Source organism: Nilaparvata lugens, chromosome 4, assembly GCF_014356525.2.
Source record: "Nilaparvata lugens isolate BPH chromosome 4, ASM1435652v1, whole genome shotgun sequence".
Classification (NCBI taxonomy): domain Eukaryota; kingdom Metazoa; phylum Arthropoda; class Insecta; order Hemiptera; family Delphacidae; genus Nilaparvata; species Nilaparvata lugens.
The window spans coordinates 26,521,983-26,541,289 of NC_052507.1; the positions used below are offsets into that span (position 1 = coordinate 26,521,983).

Genomic DNA, 19,307 nt, shown 5'->3' on the forward strand with positions numbered 1-19,307 from the left:
TTGAGGAAAAATTTGGAAGATAATTATTGACCCCGTAGTTCTGTCTGTTCTGTTAAGGGTAGACTCAACTCAAGTCTTGGTCACCAGTAGGAACCCGCTAAGCATGTTCAATTACTTCTTTCAGACATAAATCTACGTAGGAAGAAATGAACAATATTATTCAGATTTTTTTATTTAAAAAGAACTATTGCCAGTTGAAAACTCTATTAGAATATATACCTCTATACTTATTTATTAGGTACTTGTATATGTTTCTAATCAGGACCTTCGTAAATACTAGTACCCTACATAATATTAGTCTATATCTATATTATAGAAAGTCCTGGTCTTGTCTACAGTTTTATAAAAATCATGTGTTGTTCTAATCCGTAACAGCATTACAGAGAGGAAATGAAGGGTTATGTTTTGATGACATTATTGTTTTCTAAAGAAAGATTTAAACTTCAAATATTATGATTTAATAGATTCTATTTATTTTAATCAAATTAGGACAGGGCAGCCTCAAATCCAGAAAAGTAAGTAGAATTTACAATTTTTATTATTTAGGTTTATTGTATAATATATTTATTTATAATATATACTTGAAGGTGGAAAACATTACATTTTAAATTACGTTTATCAAAATATTACACAAAGTTGTAGCGTAAAACAAAACCAACTACTTCATTGCGTTATATTAATGTTTTCATTGTAGAAAGGGGATTGAAAAAATATGAAACTATTGATTTTAATTATTTGTTTTTGTATTATGCTTAGTGTAAACCCCGAATTCAACTCTCAAGTTTGTTCAATGGTAGCCTACTATTTAAAAAATGTATTAGTGGTTTAATTTTATTTCTATGGAAAATTGAACTTTGTTATTTTATAATAATTAGAATATTATAAGAATCGTTTACCGGTAGTTTTTATCTTTCTGAATGCGAAGAATTAATGTTTATCATAAAGATAATGTTACAAGACTTTATTACCTACCGGTACTAATCCTAAAGAAAGTAAATTTGTATGGCTTTGTTGGTGGAAAGGTTAAATTCTACCTCTATTATAGCCTATGCTTTACAACACTATAAACAAATTTCAGGGTTATTCTCTTTCCACTAACTTAGTGAATTTCTCTATTTTTTATCAAAGAAAAAGAGCTTATTACTATTCAATTTATTACATTAACATGGCATTGCAGTTTGTAATTTAGAACCATTACATCACAATAGGCAATACCCAAGGATATTCACCTGGAGTATGAGCAAACCATGTCATGGCTGGATAGGACTAGTGTGGGAGAGCTGAACTCGCAAAAAGTAAGAGAGAAAATCTTTTCTCTAGTCAGAAAATCTGCCAAGCCATATTATGTTGAACATGTAAACCCTTTGTATTTATTATTCTTTTTACTATTTTAATTTATGTAGGTTTATTTTATTTATTAACTGAACTGGGCCTAAAAAAGCATAATCATAAGTATTTTTTTTATTTTAGAGCAACACCACAACATAATTCAATTAATCATTTGACATATAACTTATAATTGTAGTTTAATTTAATAAACTTTATAAGTAGTTAAAATCCCAATAATCATTTAAAACCCCCTGTATTTTAAATTTGGATTGTTATGAATAATGACATACGATATAATTTATGTTTTAGTGCTCAATGCACTAGTACGTAGTAGGATATTACATAGATTGAGACAGGGGTGGACTGTCACATGCATTGTACGCAGGTTTGAAACAGTTTTGAATCGAGCGACGCGTGAAGGAGGTGTCAGTTTTGCCGGGGTGTTAAGAGGAGCAGAGCAGGCAGAGGCAGGCTGGCACGATGGGTTGCCAATTCTCGTGCAAAACGTCTTGCGGCGCGCCACACTCTCTCGACGCGATGACGGTGGCTAACGGTCACTCCAAAGAGAAAGCGAGTCCTTCTCCCAGGTTGACTCCTGCATCGGCACTCAGTAAGCAGAAGACCGTCATGGAGCACGTCAGCTTCTCTCACGGCTCTGGCCGAATGCCAATGGTTGGCCTTGGAACATGGACGGTGAGTAGGCTGGCTTCCTTAATCACCATACTACAATCATTGTTATATAAGTCTTAAAGATCTCACACTATTCTCAACGCTGTTATCATTAAGTATATCACTATTCTCTACATATTCATCTAAGAGAGGAAAATGATAAACATCAGAATCACCCAAGACAATTAGAGTAAATGTGACACTATTAATTTCACACTATTCTCAACGCTGTTATCATTATATCACTATTCTCTACATCATATTCATCTGAAAGAGGAAAATAATAAACAACAACATCAGATTAATCTAAGACAATAAGAGAACATGTCATTCTAATTGTCTTGGTTTTATCACTTTATTATTAGTTGAAGCCGAGTTTAACCGGCATATATGTATACGAACTCTTTAAAAAACATTGAACATGAAAATAATACCTAATGTATCTATCAAAAATCAGTAAGCTAAAAATAGTTTTCACAATAAAATCTATTGAAATAACAGTACATAGAGGATGAATTTACGATAACTTGAGAGAGCATTGATTAACTGCGAAAATTGACTAAGGGTAATATTCAAGTTAATTTCTAGTGTAGCCTTTTTATTTGTGTATATGTTTTTTGTAGTTATAAAAATAGAAAATGTTTCTAGTTTTCAAGATATTCATATTTTTTTGAATCCATCTTGTTGAATTCATGGAAAATATTCATTTTTAAATTACTTTTCATAAGCGCCTTCAATAAATAAGGGTATACATTAGACAAAATGATTCAATGAAATTTCAAATAATAAGGTACCGTGTAACAAGGAGTATTTTTTTACATTCAATTTCAGCGTTGAACGCTCAGTTACTGTTGAACGAAACTAGCATCATAGATATATTTCATTATTTATTATTTTCTTATAGCCAATGGAGTTTTTTGTGTTCATATAAATTGAGCAGGCTATTAATAATCAGTTAAATTTATGGTAGAAAAGTATATATTTGCATGTGAGAAATATTTACGGAAAAGTATTTAACTATTCAAGTTAAACCTGAAATCTTAGTTATTCGAGGTCCTATTACTATTATTAGAAATGAGATCCAAAAAAAAATTGTAATGATAATTATAGTGACAAGTTGTGATGATGATAAGACATTATTTCAACTCAACCAGTAACACGAATGAGTCTCCTGTTTCAAAGTAGGGTATCATAATATAATCTCTAGAATCGGTATTTATTTTTAGTTTTCTGTGATTTATTTTCCTTCAATATTTTTTATGTTCTACCACTTAATATCATCGATCTCATCACAAGTAGACCCACCGGTAATCTATTACAATATCACTAAGAAGATAAATCCAGTATAAGAATACAGGATATTTTAATTTCGATTGACTTAGAAATCTTTCATGACGTGAATGTATGGAATAGTACAATGAATTAATAATAAAATCAAGTGATCCATGGCCTGAAGGTATTAGCTCAAGTATTATTAATAGCATTCTAAATTGTTTATTACTCGTTGAAAACAACGGTATTTCAGAAGTGAACATGTCCAGCTTAATGTTAATCACAAATCATTAATCAAAGTCGTCAGATATCGAGAAATACTATTTCCGAGTTGAAAGCAATCAAAATTGCGTTCCAAACCAAGGTCAACTTACTGTTGAAGTAAAGTGGGCCATCGGTGTCTTCTAATAATTGTATTCTTCTAGCCGTGACTATAGAATGAAGGATTTGAATGATTGGGATAGGTGTACCATTTAATAGAAGGACCGCAACACAATCAGGGATCGATATATAAAGAGTTTGTGAGCGACGATACACCTATTCAAGTTGAAATTGGAGCAAGCTGACAAAAGCATCTATCATTGTTCAGTTTGTAACAGCAGAAGTGCATAGCATACCCTTCCTATCAGTTTGTTTCACTTGATAGTCACGTGACCCTATTCTTGAAACAGGAAGTAGATAGAAAAACATTGCTGTCGAACTGCGGTTTATAAACCACTGATAATTAATTTAATGACCCATTAAACTGTAATAAGGATTTTCCGTAAATTATTGATATTTGACCTTGGCAGAGATAGTTGCTAGTTGATAATCAAGATATCTTGGATAGTCTATCTCACCTGCATCCAATTATAAACAATATTTCCGACGACATAATATTCATCCAAGGCCAAAAGCTAGAAAGTAATATTATGCACTATAGTCAACAAATATTCAATGTTAATATACTATGTAAAGTTTTTAAATAACTTTACTTTTTCAAAAAAGAAAGAAAAATTATAATGCATAGTATGCCTAGCATAGTAATTATGTATGAGTATGGATGATATGGATCAATTCATGAAGGAAAACGGTAAATTATTTTATCAGTTGAGCGAGAGTGATTTTTTTTGTCATCTGAAAATATCAGCTTTTGGTAAATTTAATAAGAAAAACTTACCGAGGTGATTATTTTTTAATAACATGTTTCTTCTTGAATATATATATTTTTTAATTAGATTAAAATGTAAGCTTTTACGAATACCATGTTTAATGAACACAGAATACAGAGAAATTGAAAATTTGATGCCATTGAATTGCGAGTATTATTCTTAAATTTCATTGAAAAGAAATTGTTCAATTGATTTACTCCATATGAAAGACATTGAGTCTGATATAATGATACTTGAAAATATTTTTTAATGTAGGCTACGGTATTTGAAGACAATAATTAAGATTCCAGCGAATAAAAAATATCATCACCCTCAGAAAAAAGGTATGAAAACAAAGTAAAAACTGATAAGAGGGATAAAACTTTATTTTCAACTCTTATTTATTTGAAATAAGATAATTTAATGAATTGATGAACTCTGCGATGGACTAATTTTGTAAACTGCAGGCGTAATTTTAGAGACTTCAACATTTGAAACATTATCATAGTAAATAAAAAGAATGCTTATTAGTTATTAGCAGACACTTTCTCCCACCACAGCATTCCCAATGCTCAACTTAAGTGAAACTGCAGTTTAAATTAGATCAGATGCTCTTATAAGTACAATAATCGTCATTATAAGGATTACAATTATTGCAGTAAACAGAAATAGACCTATACTTTGACTTAAATCTATAATATTATGGATCGAACATTTATTTCTCAATTAGACCTACATTTTTCTAATTAAGGAGTGAAAACTATCCAAAGATAGTTTATCCTATTCATTCCATTGAAATTGAATAATAATTCAGACTTGACATTGAATATCGTAACATTCAACCTTTTTTCATTTTTCAGGCAAAAGATGAAGAAATGGAGGCTGCTCTGGAAATGGCTTTGCAGAATGGATATCGACATATTGATACAGCAACCGATTATCACAATGAAAAAGTTATAGGAAAAGTGTTGGAAAAATGGATAAAAGATGGGAAAGTCAAGAGAGAAGAGCTATTCATCACAACAAAGGTAAGACACTTTATCAGATTCGTAATAATATTGAAAAATCTCTTCATGAGATTATTAAAAATCATTGATTGTTATCAATCTATTTTAATAATATGTTTTTAAATATAATAAGAAGGGTATACGAGCAGACATATTTTATTGATAAGGAACTATTAGAATGGCTTTTCAAGAGCAGATATTAAAATTCCCACTTTTCTAATATGTTATTTTCAAATACATTTTGTTTGCAATTGCGCGTTTGATTTGACTTTTACAATTATTGCTAATCCGTATTTAATTTGCCGGTGAAATAGACTAAATCCATTCTACATGAAACCCTGAGGATTTGTGGCTTCATCCAGTTGTAAATAACTAACAGCAGTTTTTTTTAATATCATTCTAATTAGAAACAACTAGTAAGTTTAGTGGGTAATGAATGAATGAATACATTTCGGTGGGTATAGTCATAGAGAAACAATATTATCATTTTCATGAAAATCTAGTATTGGGGTATACATTATAAAAGTCAAGATTGATGTAGGGAGATTCTTATTGATGATTTCAGCTACCTGTTTATGGAAATCGAGCATCTGATGTGGAAAAGTGGTTGAACAGATCTATAGATAACCTGCGTTGTGAGTACATTGACCTGTATCTCATTCATGTTCCATTTGGATTTGCAAAAGGTGAATCAGTCACATTTGATAATGACGGCAGAGTGCAACTGGACAACGACACTGATCATGTCGCCATGTGGAAGGTAATGATCAACTTGTTACTCAAACAATCAAAAATCTATAGTTATAGTGATTCTCTTTTGAAAAATAGCTGAATGTTATTCTCAAAATTTCAATTATTGACCGGACGCAGTGAGGTCTATGTTTTAACTCGGATTTCCTTTTGTCTGTCTGTACGTATGTAACGCATTTACGGCCAAACGCGTTGATGGAATTCTATGAGATTTGGCAGGAATATTCCTTTTTCAACTGCGCGTCGATGTATACACAATTTTTTTGAAATTTTTCATTTCAAGGATAATATGAAAGGAAAAGGAATTTCCTCCATACTCCGATATCACTGTATATAATAACCTTCTCTGAAGATAGGATTAATCAGACTATAGAATTTTTTATCAAAAATTTATTTTTATTTTGATTATTAATTGCATGCAATGACGCATGCAATTAATTACTAGAATAACATAGACCTCTCAACAGAGTCTAACATAGACCAAATAACATAATTCTCTCGACCTTTCTCTGCTTTCAACTCGGGCTGACCTGTTGCCAGCATGTCTTGAAGGAGATTAGCTTTTGATGTAAGCATTTTTGATACACCAACCCCAACAGCCGTTTTCACACCGATATCTTGCCGACACGTCATACAGACAGAATTTACTCTGATGGGCAGTATAAGAGGAGGCTGTGGTTTATAACTGCGCGAGGTCTACTGTTCACAGAACTACTAGTTCTTTGCTAATGTGTACCTCGTATTCAACTTGACCTCACTCTGAATCTCTATTTGTAAGAATCTAAATTGAATCTAATTAGATGAATCTATGACCCTAATGACGACCGTTCTTTTTGTGCTGTGAATACCTAACAAAAATTCAACTGTTACGATTGTGCATAATATTGCCAACATTTATTGCAATGTAATCTACATGAAATTCTTAATTATTTTATGTACAATGTTCAATCATATTTATTATTGGAGTAGGCCTACTAATTCACATATACACACACCCACATAGAGGAAATTATCCAATAATATTGAATTGGTTTTTGAGTTCAAATGATTGGCCTCCTTATCTGAATTGATTCAGTATGAATAATGTAGCTCCGTGCATACAAGTGATAATACTAAATTAAAACCCGTAATTCAATAGTTCTCTAAAAATAGCTTCGTTTAACACACTGATTAAATTAAATGTGGAGTAAAGTAGTTTTGGAATGTGTATGTTTTGTTATCCAGTCCATTGAGAATGATCTTACGGATTGATGGATGCTGTTTCGCATTTTTACAGGAATTGGAAAAGCAGGTTGAAGCTGGAAAGGCGAAAGCTATTGGTGTGTCTAACTTCAATCAGAAACAGATACAGAAATTGATAGTTTCAGCAAAAATTCTACCCGCCAATCTGCAAATAGAAAACCACATATACTTGCAACAACATCAACTCGTTGATTTTTGTCATGACAACAAAATTACGGTGACTGCTTATTCTCCTCTAGGAAATCCAAGTCTTCAAGGATTTTTCTCTAAATTGGGAATAACGTGAGTAATCTCTTTTTAAAAAAATTCTATCTATGGATCTGCGGACAGTATTGAAATATGCTGTTAAGAATAGGCTATATATTTAGAAATAATTTTAGAAAGCTCTGTTAGTTTGGATAGATTGGTATTACTAAAATTAGAACCTAACAATGGACTAACTATAATCATATAGGAAAGATAGAGAGCCATCTATAATTTATCAATCCTATCTATAATAAACACAAAGTTAGTATAAGCGTTAGTGTGATGGAAAAACCTTCTCATGAGTTAACGTAAACCTTCTTTGAATATGATAACGATTGCAGGTACAATGAATTGAAAAATATAGTATGCACAAGAAATAATCATTTCACCAATTAGGCTATCACTATTCGATTTCAAGATTCACGAGTTATCACAATTGGATTTTTCATTGGATTCGATAAAATTCCGGATTTGACACTACACAAACTTTTGAATAATTCCTAATTTTACTTAATATTTTGATTCGAGAAATTATAAATCTGCTGCATCAACGAAAACTCTGTTCTTCAAAAGTTTCATAAGAAAATATCTACAATGCTATCAAAACGTGATGAACTCTAGAATATCAAATAAATGAGTATAAATTGATTACTAGTGAATTAAATTGAAATATTCACATACAGTAGAACTCCAATTATCCGAATAAATGGGGACCGGGACCCATTCGGATAATCAAATATTCGGATAATAGGAGTTTTTTTTAATTGCCATTGGAGAGAAAAAAAGCTACGTTTTGATATTGCACTATTTTTTTATTGAATTAAATGAAAGAAACATGATATTTTCACATGTTTTAAATATAAATAAAATGTACTCATGTACAAGTTTAGAAATAGAAATAATTATTTTTTGAACACCTCCGTCAATTTGGACTTTTTTGAACAAATTTTTTTTCTGAAAGTGATTCGGATAATCGGCGATTCGGATAGTCGGAGTTCGGATAATTGGAGTTCTAGTGTATTGGAATTGAATAAAAAAATAGTTATTTGTGCAACTAGTGCGCAAAGTGACAGTTTACTGCACCGAAAGAAACGTTTACTTGGTTGGTTTCTTGAGTGCAGCAGAGGAACTTTGCGCACGTATTTCACATTAAGTTTTTCCTACAGTTACCATTGAATATGAGAAGTGGTTGATGATGGGTAAAATGATGGCTGAAATCCATCAAATGTTTGTCTTTATAAATTAATAACAACTTTAATTTATTTTAAACTTGATAATCCAATTGAAAATTGATAATCGATAATTCATTCAAATTAAAAATTAAATTAATCCAATTAATTTGAAAATTTGAATAAATCTTAATTTCTAAAAATTTAACCGGCTGCTGTGCAACCGGGCCTTAGTATTAAGAGTGCGCAAAGTATTACTTTGCGCACTAGAGCGGAAAAGTGATTCTTTGCGTTCTGTAATCAGTGCAGCAATGGCCACTTTTCAATGTAACTGTAGGAAAAATATATTTTAGTGACAGTAGAAATATATCAAGTAGGCTAATGGAGCAATTTATTGAAGTAAGTAGACAATGAAATGAATACTGTAGTTAGATAATTGAAAAACTAATAAAATATTTTCAAGTAATTAGATTCAAAATAAACACGACAATATACATGTATAATCCCCGCATACCTCGGTATCCCCCTCCATCCTGAACTTGAATTAGTTGTGGAATTTCCAGGAAAATTTATCCTTGAAGCCTGAAAATAAAGAAAACTCGTTAATGATGTTCAAATAAATCACCGGATTAGTATATTTATTTGGTCTATTGAATCAACATTAAGTTCACTTTAAGAATCAGCTATGAAAGATGAAAATAATAACATAGGCTAATTGGTTTTGAAAGAAGAAGTTGAATCGGGTCGGGAAACCCACATTTCAAAGGCAAAGGCAGACAGATGCATCATCGTAATTAGGAGCATTCCACTTGTAAACATTTAAAACATTAGTGAACAAATAGCAATGATATATTTTCTAATGTGATAGAAAATAATCCTTATGAAATTGTTATTGAAACAATAAATAGGTAAAAATTCAATTTTTTCTTAAATGTTGCAAAATCTAGATTGATAAATTACTTCATAACAAACTTGTGACATTTTAATGCAGTAGTTTCTATATTTATTTGATAAATAATGAAATTGATGTTTTACAATAATTGGCTAACGACCAACTAGCGTACTGTGAATAATATTTATTTGGTGAGTCGTTTCATAATGCTATTGTTATAATGTTATCGAAATGAATTTCTACTTACTTGTTAATTTGAAAAACATTTCTTCAACTCCATGTATTCCAATCACTACCGATGTTGAACGGTCCACATTGAGTTGCTATCTATTGATAAGTTAATTTTCTAGAATGCAGCTTGTTAAATTTTAAGAAATGTTCACTGATTACGTCGATTACTGTATTAATTGTGGGAAATTCATATTTTTCGAGAGCATTGACTGCCCTCTAATTTCCAAGTAAATCAATATAAAGATAATCAATTAGTAGTTTTATCAGTCTGATGAGATTTCTTATGTTTTAGAATTTCAACAGGTGTAAGGTAAATCTTCTTACAGCAGACATCGCATTCATATAATTGAGAGTTGGGCTTCTTAGCTGCATGATTGATGTCAGGTTCTTTGTCTGCTGATGTCTTTTCATTTTCAACTTTACATATTTTCATATGCTGTAGTCTCTCTAGTGAAGTGAATGCTGCGGTCGTTTCACAAGCTGGACAAGTCCAATTCTCATAGGAATGGTGATCGTCATAAAGGCAAGAATAGACAAGGTAGGGAGTCACTTCGAGACCTCCAAACTCGATGTTCTGTTGTATTTTGAAGTCATCTATGAATGGATTAATATCATTATCAGCAACAATCGTATTGTGGCTTTGTTCATCGTGATCTGGTGATGCATTGTGTGTTGCATTTGATTGTATATAAATAGTTTTCAAGTCAGCAGCTAGTAATCTTTTAATCCTGTAAACTATCTGGCAATTCATGAACTGCACTAAGTCATGGGCTAGTTTATTTTCTATGTTATCAGGAAGATCGCTTGATTGTTCATCTAGGCGAGAGTACAGAAGTCTTTTCCACATATTACGGAGGCCGACTGCCTTCAGTAGGAGAACCTCTGCTGATGAGGATGTGGCGAACTGTAATTCCAACCATGAATCACAAACTATTCTGCTGAAGTCACTGTTGGTATGGATTTGATGCGCGAAAAGAAGAAGACTTTGTGCCGCAGGCATACGCACATTGTTAACTAGAAACGTCTTTGTGGTTTCGAATAGAGACATGTGAAAAAGTATCTGATGTTTGTGTGAGAACGGATTCTTAGCTTGATTTTTAATAGTTTCAATCTCAACTATATCTGCGGCATCTATTTGTAATATTTCAGGCTGGTTATTGAAGATACTAAGAGGGTGTAGCCAAACCCCAGGTTGGTTCTTTGTGTGGTATAATTGTGCGCTAACGCTCTTACAACTATTGAACTCATCTGGGATTGCATACTGAGGGTACAAACCACTGCACAAAATAACTTTCAACAGAGTGAGATCACGATGAGAGCTGGCTGTCGACCCCGACACTAAACTCTGCACTTGTCTACTGTCGTTTGAAAGTCGGAAATCAATGTCTCTTATATCGATTGGTCCATCATTGCCACCACATTCATCTTCATCAGGCAAAGCCAATTCAAACCGGTCAGCTTTCAGTATTTTAGCTTTCCGATGTGGAGTTTGATCATAACTTCGTTTCATATCCTTCAACAGTTTCACTTCTCCATGCCTCAAAGCTCGTTCTTTGCTGGACATGTCTTTGTAGCTATCTCTTTCCATTGTCTCCAAAAGCGAACAGTCTTGAAGGAGAGTTTTGAACTGAGCTCGAAGCTTTGTCATTTCATAGAATCGTTGCTCTTCTAAACCTCTTTTCTGACACCACTGTCTGCTTGAAACAGCTCCTCTGTCACCTTTTCTAAAATTATTTTTTATATCCAACCATTCTCTAAAAATATTCAGCAATGTTATGGGATCACCATGATCCGATTCTAACTCCTTTATTAGAGTTTTACAGCTGATATCCTTGCTAGCTTTGTTTGTGAATGGGGTCATAACCGAGAGTACTGAGGTGAGCGAGAGAACAGACTCAACCTGATGAAACATCGATCCAGTTATCAGCATTTTCCCCAGAGGAATGTCAACAGGAAGTTTGGATAGAGCCCTGCCGAGAACAGTGACTTTTTCATCATCAGTCATGGCTTCATGTTGCTTGAGAGCTAGGATAGAGGTTTCAATTGAATCAATGGGAGGTGGTTCAATGAATGGAAACTTCCTGGCATCTGGCAAACCCATTGTGACCATCTGCAACAAAAGAGAGTCTAGTGGAACACGCTGTATCTCTGGAGTAGTGTATTCTTGCATCTGGCTGTAATCTTCCTCAGAATAGATTCGGAAACAAACACCAGGTCCTGTTCGTCCTGCCCTACCTTTTCTTTGTTCAGCACTTGCACGACTTATTTGGAATTTTTTCAATCGTTGTACTTTACACACCGGATCGTAGCTATTCTCTTTCACTTTGCCCGAGTCTACAACAAACCTGACACCATCTATAGTAACTGATGTTTCAGCAATATTTGTTGACACTATACATTTACGAATACCTTCTGGAGCATAATCAAACACTTTATCCTGTTCAGCAACGGACAATGAACTGTGCAGAGACAGAATGATCCACTTATGAACTTTTTCATTATACTGTTTGGCTGCATCCACAATAGCTGTGATATCACTTATTCCTGCAACAAAAATCAAAAGATCGCCGCGCTCGGTTTCTGGATACTTGCTATCAATAAGCTGCATAATCTGCACATAAGGGGCAACAGCCTCGGCTTCATCTTTCTTATTTGACAGTTGGATTTGGTCTTTGAGAGGAATGGGCTTGTAGTGGAGTGTTATTGGGTACAGTCGGCCAGGCACCTGTATCACACGAGTGTTATCACCAAAAAAGTCTGTGAAAAGATTAATATTTATTGTAGCACTCATCAAAACAACACGAATATGAGAAAGTTGCTTCTGATGTAATAGACACTTGACAATGCCCAGTAAAAAATCTCCATACAAATGCCGTTCATGGATTTCATCAAGAATAATTACATCATAATCCAGTATTGCACCATCTTCTCCAGATAATTGCCTCAGGAGTAAACCTTCAGTTATGAAAACAATTTTGGTACTTTGATTTTTGTGTTTCTCAAATCGAATTTGATAGCCGATATCAGTTGTATACTCATTTAGAGATTCGTATGCTACACGTTTTGATAGTGACACACAAGCAATCCTTCTCGGTTGTGTGCATGCTACTCTATTGTATCCCGCTTTCATCAGGTATTGAGGAACTTGAGTAGATTTACCACAACCTGTGTCACCAGCAATAATGATTACTCTTTCATTCTTAACAGCTTCAATTATCTCTTTCTTGTATTGGGCGACAGGAAGATTTTTTTGGGATTGTCTCAGTTTATAAAACTTGTTAAACTTTTCTTTCTGTTTGAAATCTAAATACAATCTTAGAATATTAACGAAAAGCTCTTGATCATTAGATGAGAGTAATTTTTCTGTTTCTACTCTCAAGCATTTTAAAACTTCTGTACTGAGATCAATATTTATCCGTGAACTTCCACCAATTCCAAAATTTGGTTTAACTTTCTGTGCTCGCTTGTGAACGCCTTCATATTTCTTAACAAACAACCAAAAATCATCAACATCTTCTATGAGAAAGTTTCTTTTCAAGAAATATTTGCCAACAGAGTATTTAAATGATTCAGACAAAAAAGATTCAATATTACTTGCGTTACCATCGAGAACAGTATCACCGGTACTTCTACTTGTCTCTTTACTCGTTCCCTGTCCATCTCCGCGTCTACTCCGATCATTTCTATTTCTATGAGTCACTGGTTCATTATCATGGTAATGATGACGTTCCTTCTTCTCTTTTTTGTGTTTCGGCATCCTTATAGAAGAAATGTTACAAACTGGAGACTCATATATTGCAAAAACTCAAGATCCATGTAGCCTATACTATACAATGAAGCTAGTGAATAATAGTCTTGAACTGAGAATTGATACAAAATATAAGACAGTACCTAATCAATCTATTTTAATTATTAAAATAGTTTACTTCACAACTTCTCAAGCCGTGGATACAAGAATAATATATTAGTGCTCTACGATATTCACTTGCTATGTATCAAGACCATCTCGTTCATTAAGATACGATAATAAAAAAAATCTAAATGATAAGCACTGATGTTATTGTCGATAACAAAAATAATATTCATTTCAATTTCAACATAAACTAAACATAACCTCACTTTTGTAAATCAAACTTTTCAAAACATTTTGTTCATCAGATGATCAGCTGACTATGCCAATGCCACCTTTATCAGGTTTTAAAGACCGCCAACAACAGCAAGCGCGAAATTTTTAAATTTGAGTTTATGCAACTTAGATTGACTTGATTTATGCAAATTGGATTAATGTTTTTTGTAATATTTTAATCTGTTCATAGTATAGAGTTACACTTAATATATCATTACAATATTGTATATTTACCTCTTTCATTGAGTAATTCACGTTTAGATGGTATTTATTACTTTTCTCTTATTCTATTTCTTACTTCAGTAACGTTGAATAAACATTAATAATTAATTTGAACAATAACTTAAGATAGGTTGTAGGCCTACTGCATCATAAATGAAATTAGAAACTTGTACTATGCAATGATAATGCTCTGATATTCTTTATTTCATTAATGCTGCTATAATAATAGAGAATCGGATGAAGCTCATGATAAAGATATGGAGGGAGACAAGTATGTAGTTGCATGTTATACCTATTATAAATTTATAGTTTAATCATGTAATTTAATACTGCACTTCACCATTTCTACATGTACAATAATAGAGATAGAATAGTTTGTACACGTATACACTTTTTCAAGAGAGTCAAATTTAATAAATTTATTATTGAATTACAGGAAGTAGCTAGATTTCAGATGTAGTTTTGTTGCTGGGAGTGAGTATAAGGGCCAGACCATAATAAACGTTTTTTTAGACGCCAACCATATCAATCAATCGGAGAGCTTCCTGCCCTACCGACTCTAGAATGGCCTTGCCCTTAGACCTAAGCTTACCCATTAAGAATGCAATAGATAGACTATTTAATACACTAAATATAAGTAAGCAATATACAGATAGGTACATAAAATATATAGGTAATATACACGATATTATAATACTTACAAGAATATTTATTGCACGATAGTACCTACTGTATTATTTTAATTCTTAGAAGAGGAGTCTTCAACTTGAGCCGTATGCTTTTTACAAAAAACATAAATTTTCCAACTTCACTTTCTCTATTATGTTAATATATATGACATTTTTGTTTTCTAATTGCAGCAATATTGTAATATTTGTATATGGTACCGTTATACTTACACTAGGAATTACTAAAATAGTATGATCTTCCATGCAATCTTAATTATTGAGTGTAGATATAGCTGCCTTTTGTTCAACCAGTATTTTACAGGTCAGGATAACCGGATCGACTAAGGCGTTGCCTTAGTTCATCTGCTTCATCTGTTCACCCTTCATTCTGCTAGTGTTTCCTGGTCGCGGGTTCGAATCCCATCGAATAGACATGGACATTCAATCATCTCATTAATCACCCTCGCACTTCCCATCACCCACGTACAAGCAAAAAAGCTCATGTGAGCATCATCATCCACAATAAAAGATCTATACATTCTGATTTCTGTCTCATGCTGATGGTCAAACAAAACATGGTGGACCGGCAAAGGTAGAGCGTATAAGACAAGAAAATAATGCACGTACTAAATATCTCCACTTCGATATACCCTCCCTACTCGTCGCTCCAATAAATGTTCTGACACTAATATAGCTTCACTCTACCTTCTCCACTCGCCGCTCTACTGTTTTGTTTCTACTAATGCAATAATATTGTTTTCTCTAGGAAAGAAATTCCAAGTGTCCTACACTGTCCAGAGGTGGTTGACATTTCAAAAAGAATGAAGAAATCTGCAGCCCAAGTACTTCTACGTTACAACATCCAACGAGGAATTGCCGTTATTCCTAAAAGCATTAAGTCTGAAAGACAGAAAGAGAATATAGAAGTAAGTATTTTTTTATTAAATATACTGTACATCTACGATACCGTGTACCCACATTAATAAATTAATGTTGAATGGAAAAATATTTATGATCCTGTAAAATACTGTACCCTACTCGCATACAGTTCAATATTTTTTCTCTATTAGACAAAATATAATCTCATATACATTTCATTACACAAGCTTATGATTTCAATACGAAACTGATTTTTCAGTTTTCCAAAGTTATTGATTGATCCATACCTAAGAACTTAGGATAATGCTTGATATTTTTTGGATTTTACAATTGCATAAGATTTCTATTGAATTTGTGGAAAATAATTTCATAATATTAATATACGGATATGAGATTTTACAATACAGTACCTCCGTGAGAATTTTATTACAAAGTTTTAATAAGATTTTAAAAAAAATTTGATATGCCATTCGTACATGAGAAAATCTACATTCCACTTAAAATTTGACTTTATTTATACATAATAATTTATTATAATAATAATCATACTACATTTTTCTTCCACCACATAAATTAATTTTGGTATGATGAATTGCTTCTATCGTATCCTTTCTCAACCATTATCCACTCTACTAACACATATTTTTATTCTTAGATGTGCATTAATCCATAAATGATTGCATAGATATTGATAATATTGAACATATTTTTGCAGCTGTTCGATTTCAAACTGACAGAGGAGGACATGAAGGCTCTGCGTTCCTTGGACCGTGGCGAAGAAGGAAGAATTGTTCGATTTGAATTCTTTAAAGGGTACCGTATGCTTTCATGTTTTGTAGTAACGACCATTTCCTGCGTTTTTTTAAACATTTATTCAATTTTCCAATAAAGTTTCTTCTAATTTTCGTCGTATTACTCAAACCTGAATCCTGGCTTATTAACTGAAATAAACTAATAAATTATACGAATTTTTGGCTAGTGTGAAAAGATGGATACCGATAATGACAATTTTAAGAATCATTAACTTACTGATTCGCGATATGCATTGAGGTTGAAGTGCTCCGTCGTCACGTTGACTTTCAAGAAATCAATAAAATCCAAGCTAAAGCATACTTTATTCTTGCATGTTTCTTTAAGTACCAGTTTTATTATTATTTTTGTATTGCCTGTGTATTTTTCTAATTCCATAACTTTTCATAGTTCATACAAAAATGTATCAATATTATGTTTTATATCAATTATGTTTTTTTTTAATATTAATGATAATGTCCTATTTTTTGTGTTTCAGAGTATATGATCATCCAGAATTTCCATTCAAAGAAGATTAATTTGAATCGGGAAAAGAATGACACCTCGAGAATAATTTAAGATTTGTATGATAAAAGCATACAACTGGAAGCCAACCAACTTTGTACTCTAAAAAAATACATCCATAATACTCAATCTTTATTATTATTAATGTTTTGCTCCGAAGAGCAACACTGGAAAATGTAATGCAAGAAACGTATTAAAGAAATCAATAAAATTTTATTTGAAATTCAAGGATGAATTTGATCAATGCAGATGATCCTAATCCCTAAATAGTAACATATACAACATCGCAGGTTCTTAATCCCTAATGAACTATATATACAATATTGGAGTTTCGAAATATAATAATTTATTATTGTAAGATATTTTCTTATAAGAATTTGTAGTATTTTTTTACTTCAGGATCTATTTTGGCATGTTGCATGTGCTTCTTAGAATGAAAACTGTACTATCTCAGGACCATTCTATCTTTTGCTTTTGTGATAAAACATGGATTCAATGAATAGAATAATGCAAACTTTTAAATATTACACAGCCAGTAAATACAAGTCTAAAAAAATATTTATAAATTTTTAGCTGTTATTAGATATTTAGGGTCGTGTGCAAAGTGTAAGCATAAAGAATCGGTAGCACCTTATGTTAAATAATTTATGTTTTAAGATGTTAAATGCTATATTTTCTTTATGCTTACACTTTTTACACGACCCTAAATATCTGATAACAGCTAAAAATTTATAAATTATTTTTTTGCATTAAATTTCTATATGGTGTAAGTTTAACGTCTGGACTGCTGCTGGATTAAATTGAGCTATGTTCACATTCAAAGGCCCGGTTGCACAACAGCCGGTTAAATTTTAACCGTGATTAATTTCACGAGAACCAATCTGAGGAGTTTTTGAAACGACGGCTTCTCTGATTGGTTCTTGTAGAATTAATCAGGGTTAAAATTTAACCGGCTGTTGTGCAACCGGCACAATGTGTTAGATCCTTAGACCAGTTATAGAATAGATACGGTCCATTGTATATTCATACTGAAAGTCGATGAACCCAACATCTACTGCCAAATCCACCCATCTTGACGTCACAACAGTGACGTCACGCATTGTATAGTAATTATAGAAAACTTTTTTGAGTTTGTTGTGTTTAACTTACATTGTTGTTAAACATAGCTTGTTTTCCATAGCAGATTGTTATTTATTTATGTAATTATTATTTATGAAAATGGTAATCTGCTGCGCAGCTTATAATTGAACTGAATTTTTAGGAAAAAAGTGGAATACCTTTTCATGCGTAAGTTGAAATTTATACACATAAATATTATTAGTTGTACGGTAACTGTAATTATTACAGTTAATAATTAGTAATTATTAGTTATAATATTATATTATCTTTGGTTATGATGTAAGTGAACTCATTGCAGCATGACAATAAATTAGTTTTGTAGGCTACCGTACCTTACTATTTTTAAAACACATTATAACTTTGAAGCCGATATCACATAACACATTACAACTTAACCGATATCGTTTTTGCCCGTAGCTAGAAATAACCTAAAAACACCATGAATCTGAATAGACACATTCTGAAAGTTTTCCATACGATGCGCGACGTCACTGTTGTGACGTCAAGATGGATGGATTTGGCAGTAGATGTTGGCTTCAGAGGCTAGACTTCCCAGCGTGTCTATTCTATTATATAACTGGTCTAAGGTTAGATCATCAGATTAAAGGTGCGTACAAAAATAAAGTGCCACGAACATGCGAATTTAACTTTTATCAGCTGATGCTATTCTTAATATATATCTGCATTTTTCTTTCCTTACCCTATACCATAGGTAAGGAAAGTAGGTATTGCTATCCGAAAAAATTAAGGTACCCCAATTTCTAAATTTCTATACGTTTCAAGGTCCCCTGAGTCCAAAAGAGTGGTTTTTGAGTATTGGTCTGTAGGTGTGTGTGTGTATGTGCGTCTGTGTACACGATATCTCATCTCCCAATTAACGGAATGACTTGAAATTTGGAACCTAAGCTCCTTACACTATAAGGATCCGACACGAACAATTTCGATCAAATGCAATTCAAGATTGCTGCTAAAATGTTGTCAAAAACAGGGTTTTTCGCGATTTTCTCTAAAATGGCTCCAACGATTTTGATCAAATTTATAC

The 19,307-nt window shown here is 32.5% G+C and overlaps 2 protein-coding genes across 4 annotated transcripts; one reads left to right on the forward strand and one right to left on the reverse strand.

The window, feature by feature from the left end:
• The first annotated feature begins 341 nt into the window (after positions 1 to 341).
• LOC111044554 (aldo-keto reductase family 1 member B7) lies at positions 342 to 17,374 on the forward strand. Of its 2 annotated transcripts, XM_039427209.1 has the most exons (9): positions 390 to 515; positions 1,209 to 1,295; positions 1,715 to 2,022; positions 5,261 to 5,428; positions 5,973 to 6,167; positions 7,434 to 7,681; positions 15,720 to 15,879; positions 16,548 to 16,645; positions 17,121 to 17,374. In XM_039427209.1, the coding sequence occupies exons 3-9, from the start codon at positions 1,810 to 1,812 to the stop codon at positions 17,158 to 17,160; spliced, it is 1,122 nt and encodes a 373-aa protein (XP_039283143.1). In that variant the 5' UTR covers positions 390 to 515; positions 1,209 to 1,295; positions 1,715 to 1,809; the 3' UTR covers positions 17,161 to 17,374. The 2 variants fall into 2 exon arrangements, with proteins under 2 accessions (XP_039283142.1, XP_039283143.1); XM_039427208.1 differs by lacking the exon at positions 1,209 to 1,295 and having other exon boundaries at positions 342 to 515.
• Positions 1,916 to 14,475, reverse strand: LOC111044553 (probable ATP-dependent RNA helicase DHX34). 2 transcript variants are annotated; one of them, XM_039427207.1, is made up of 3 exons: positions 9,954 to 14,088; positions 9,329 to 9,396; positions 1,916 to 2,052 (listed from the first exon to the last, which is right to left on the reverse strand). In XM_039427207.1, the coding sequence occupies exon 1, from the start codon at positions 13,692 to 13,694 to the stop codon at positions 10,185 to 10,187; it is 3,510 nt and encodes a 1,169-aa protein (XP_039283141.1). In that variant the 5' UTR covers positions 13,695 to 14,088; the 3' UTR covers positions 1,916 to 2,052; positions 9,329 to 9,396; positions 9,954 to 10,184. The 2 variants fall into 2 exon arrangements, with proteins under 2 accessions (XP_039283141.1, XP_022185424.2); XM_022329732.2 differs by lacking the exon at positions 1,916 to 2,052 and having other exon boundaries at positions 9,184 to 9,396; positions 9,954 to 14,475.
• Positions 17,375 to 19,307: the final 1,933 nt, after the last annotated feature.